The 5,135-nt window shown below is 42.9% G+C and overlaps 1 protein-coding gene across 1 annotated transcript in view; it reads right to left on the bottom strand.

The window, feature by feature from the left end:
- Nucleotides 1–421: 421 nt before the first annotated feature.
- The window catches only part of LOC133665219 (LITAF domain-containing protein-like), an 11,982-nt gene continuing 7,268 nt past the window's right edge, over nucleotides 422–5,135 (bottom strand). Inside the window, exon 4 of the mRNA XM_062070470.1 lies at nucleotides 422–751. Within this exon, the coding sequence (XP_061926454.1) occupies nucleotides 646–751 (106 nt within the window). The 3' untranslated portion in view covers nucleotides 422–645. The remainder of the gene's footprint in view (nucleotides 752–5,135) is intronic.

Here is a 5,135-nt window from a genome sequence, read left to right as displayed (position 1 = left end):
TTTACTTGTGTGTGATATCATGTGCGATACAAGCAGTCCTGCAGCGTGTTTACTTGTGTGTGATATCATGTGAGATACACGTAGTCCTGCAGCGTGTTTACTTGTGTCAGATATCATGTGCGATACAAGCAGTCCTGCAGCGTGTTTACTTGTGTGTGATATCATGTAGGATACAAGCAGCCCTGCAGCGTCTACTACACTACTGTATTTAATGATGTCATTATGGTGGTACTTAATGAATACTTAGGTCTACTACACTACTGTATTTAATGATGTCATTATGGTGGTACTTAATGAATACTTAGGTCTACTACACTACTGTATTTAATGATGTCATTATGGTGGTACTTGGAGAGGTCCAGTTTTTCAATAGATGGTACTTGCTAGAAACAAAGAACCACTACACTCCATCATTACCTTTGCAAATGATGTTTTTTAATGTATTTCTGCAACGTACAGTCAGTTGAATATGTGTGGAACAATATTTGCGAGCGAGCTTTTCAGACGTGTCGTTTTTGCATTTAACATTGCAAACAAAAATTGGTTTGCATCTGAGCACTTAATCACTACTGACTAATTGATGAAGCATTTACACGGTCTTGACAGAATTGGTAGCGGAAAAAGTCACTGCTTAAAACTGGACCATTAGCATCGCTTGTAGACATGGACGGTTTTACGGCAGTTTGGACAGCGGTGCTCCACATCCTGGCAGGAGCCCACACAGAATGGTATGCAGCAGCAGAGAAAACACCTGAAAGGGAGGGAAATAATCAACAAAAAGGTATGTTCAGTTCGCCACAATCTTGAAAGGGAACCTATGATGATGCTACGTTCAACTCGCTTTCCTGTGGATCCGACAACATTCAATGGATTTGCTTTGGCGTTCATTTGACGTACAGTTTGCAAGGCATACTTTGTCAACAGCCATACAGGTCACACTGAGGAAGGCCGTATAAACAACTCTAACACTGTTACAAATATGCGCCACACTGTGAACCCACACCAAACAAGAATGACAAACACATTTCGGGAGAACCCCCACACCGTGACACAACATAAACACAACACAACAAATACCCAGAACCCCTTGCAGCACTAACTCTTCCGGGATGCTACAATATACACCCCCCCGCCTTAACCCCGCCCACCTCAACCCTCTCATGCTCTCTCAGAGAGAGCATGTCCCAAATTCCAAGCTGCTGTTTTGAGGCATGTTAAAAAAAAAGTAATGCACTTTGTGACCTCACCCATGTTGGCATTTTTTATCATAACGTGAGTGGATTTATTTTGGAAAACCTTGTTACATTGTTTAATGCATCCAGCGGGGCATCACAACAAAATTAGGCATAATAATGTGTTAATTCCACCACTGTATATAACCGTATCGCTTGATATTGGAATCGGTAATTTGATTTATTTTGGAAAACCTTGTTACATTGTTTAATGCATCCAGTATCGGAATCGGTAATTTGATTTATTTTGGAAAACCTTGTTACATTGTTTAATGCATCCAGCGGGGCATCACAACAAAATTAGGCATAATAATGTGTTCATTCCACCACTGTATATATCGGTATCGCTTGATATCGGAATCGGTAATTTGATTTATTTTGGAAAACCTTGTTACATTGTTTAATGCATCCAGCGGGGCATCACAACAAAATTAAGCATACTAATGTGTTCATTCCACCACTGTATATATCGGTATCGCTTGATATCGGAATCGGTAATTGGATTTATTTTGGAAAACCTTGTTACATTGTTTAATGCATCCAGTATCGGAATCTGTAATTTGATTTATTTTGGAAAACCTTGTTACATTGTTTAATGCATCCAGCGGGGCATCACAACAAAATGAGGCATAATAATGTGTTCATTCCACCACTGTATATATCGGTATCGCTTGATATCGGAATCGGTAATTAAGAGTTGGACAATATCGGAATATCGGATATCGGCAAAAAAGCCATTATCGGACATCTCTACTTAATAGGATAACAGGAACCAGGAGACGGGAAACCATCATCGAGCCCTAACTGGAGGGCGTGGCAGGCATAAATAGCTGCCAGTTGATAGAAAAAAGGTGTGGCAAGGGGCTGCCGATCAGGGACAGGTGAGGGGAATTAGCGCTCTGGGAGACAAGCAGGAAATGGAACTAAAACAAGAGCGCTGACCGGAAATAAGCACCGACGACGAGTCCGCCTACAGGAGAGAGGTGGACCGGCTGGCGTCCTGGTCCAGCCTCAACAACCTGGAGCTGAACGCCCAGAAAACAGTGGAGATGATCTAGGACTTCAGGAAAGTCACAGCCCCACCATCCCCACCCTCACCCTGATTGACTCTCCCACCCCCGTCTCCATTGGGACTCCTTCCGTTTCTTGGGCACCACCATCACCCGGGACCTCGAGTGGGAGCCGACCATCAGCTCCCTCATCAAGAAGGCCCAGCAGAGGATGTACATCCTGCGGCAGCTGAGGAAACTGAAGGTGCCGACCGAGATGCTGGTGCAGTTCTACACTGCCATCATCGAGTCCATCCTCACCTCCTCCATCACCGTGTGGTTCCCCGACGCCACAGTCCAGGACAAGCATGGACTGCAGTGCATGGTACGTGCTGCTGAGAAAGTGATTGGCTGCAAGCTCCCATCCCTCCAGGACCCTGGTCACAAACTATTCTCCCCTCTCCCCTCAGGCAGGAGACTACGGTCCATCCAGACCCACACCTCCCTGCCACCTGAACAGTTTTTTCCCCCTCGGCCATCAGACACATGAACAATAACAATGTGGAAATATGACCATATCACACCAACTCTCAAATCCCTTCACTGGCTTCCTGTTCCACTCAGGATTGAATACAAAGTCTCCCTACTAACCCACCAGTGCCTCCATGGAAATGCCCCCCTTTACCTCAAAGAACTGCTCACCCCCAAATCCTCCACACGACACCTCCGCTCCGGACAGGCTAACCTCCTCCAACCTCCGAGGACAAAGCTACGGACAATGGGGGACCGGGATTTCTGCTCCGCCGCTCCCAGTCTGTGGAACGCTCTCCCTGACCACCTGAGGGCACCACAGACTGTGGATGCTTTTAAAAAAGGCTTAAAAACCCTTTTTAAAAAAGCCTTTTTTTTTTTTTTTAGATATATGCATACTAGTTTTAGGTATTTGGCTGTTCTAGTTTTTATTTTTATTTATTTTTTATTATCTTTTTATTGATTTATTGTTTTGAATACACTGTAGCACTTTGATGTTGTTTACTCAATGTAAAGTGCTTTTTACAAATAAAATCTATTGTTATTAACAAGATCTGATAGCTCAGTTACAGCTCATTCTATTACCTATTCTGTGTTATATGTGTTTTATGTTGCGCCTAGAACAATTCCTAGTTTGTGAACCCGTTTTCAAACAACGCCAATAAAAAAACGATTCTGATTCTGATTAAACTAAGGAAACGTAAGACGTGAATCTGACAGATCGTCACATATAACCTATTTCCCGCTTGTGTCTGCAAGTTGGATGGTGGAGGTGTTCCTTTTTAGATGGCAAATGCCCGCATAGGTGTGTCCGCCCCACTGTGACGTCACAGTCAAACACAAAGATTTTAGTGTTCTCGTGAGACGTGTAGAAACGCCACTCAACACCAAGCCAAACCGGAGTCAATGAAGAGAACGTCATCGTAAGCTTGACCATTTACTTTTGACAATTCTTCATAGACAAGATGGTGAAAAACTAAAAAGAACAAAGAGACACAAACACACTTATTGTCTCTGTACATACTTGTCAACAATGTGTGACAAAATGGCAACCAAGGTAATCAAAAAGGTTAACCAACGAACGAGATTTCTCTACAGAATTTCCTCTCTGGTCAACAAAAGCACCTTGAGGATTCTGGCGGGAACTCTCGTTCAACCCTTTTTCGATTATGCATGCACCTCCTGGTACCCTAGCACCTCCAAAACCCTCAAATCTAAACTCCAAACATCTCAGAACAAGCTAGTCAGGTTACTTCTAGACCTCCACCCCAGATCACACCTCACTCCTACCCACTTCTCTAAAGTGGGCTGGCTCAAGGTGGAGGACAGAGTTAAACAACTTGCACTGAGCCTAGTCTATAAAATCCACTACACCACCCTGATACCGAAGTACATGTCAAACTACTTCCTTAACGTAAATGACCGCCATAACCACAACACCAGGGGGAGCTCCACTAATCACGTTAAACCCAGATTCCCAACTAACAAAGGTCTTAACTCATTCTCTTTCTATGCCACATCAATGTGGAATGCGCTCCCAACAGGTGTAAAAGAAAGGGCATCTCTATCCTCCTTCAAAACCGCTATAAAAGTTCACCTCCAGGCAGCTACAACCCTAAACTAACACCCTCCCCGGATTGCTAATAATCAAATGTAAACAATCAAATGCAGATACTTTTTCTTATGCCTTCTGATCTCTCTCTCTCTCTCTCTCGCTCTCTCTCTCTCTCTCTCTCTCTCTCTCTCTCTCTCTCTCTCTCTCTCTCTCTCTCTATGTCCACTACTTGATGTCCATACCCCCCCACCCCCCCCCCCCCCCCTCCACACCCCTGATTGTAAATAATGTAAATAATTCAATGTGATTATCTTGTGTGATGACTGTATTATGATGATAGTATATATGATAGTATATATCTGTATCATGAATCAATTTAAGTGGACCCCGACTTAAACAAGTTGAAAAACTTATTCGGGTGTTACCATTTAGTGGTCAATTGTACGGAATATGTACTTCACTGTGCAACCTACTAATAAAAGTCTCAATCAATCAATGACATATGAAAATGTAACTGTAATGTCCCAAAATGTCCAGCAGAGGGAGACTCCCGTCCGTCTGAATGACTTGAACACTAACTGCTGTTTACCGATTATAGCATATACAATAAATATAAACAACTTTAGCTCCAAATTAAAGTCTTGCAGTCAATAATACAAAATTATTATCAAGTAATTATGTAAAGAATATTAACAATTGACTTTAGGACAACACAAAGATTGTGTTAGAGCAGGGGTCACCAACCTTTTTGAAAGCAAGAGCTACTTCTTGGGTAGTGATTAATGCGAAGGGCTACCAGTTTGATACACACTTCAATAAATTGCCAGA

Source organism: Entelurus aequoreus, linkage group LG14 (assembly GCF_033978785.1).
Source record: "Entelurus aequoreus isolate RoL-2023_Sb linkage group LG14, RoL_Eaeq_v1.1, whole genome shotgun sequence".
Taxonomy (NCBI): domain Eukaryota; kingdom Metazoa; phylum Chordata; class Actinopteri; order Syngnathiformes; family Syngnathidae; genus Entelurus; species Entelurus aequoreus.
This window is presented reverse-complemented; position numbering and strand designations above follow the sequence as displayed.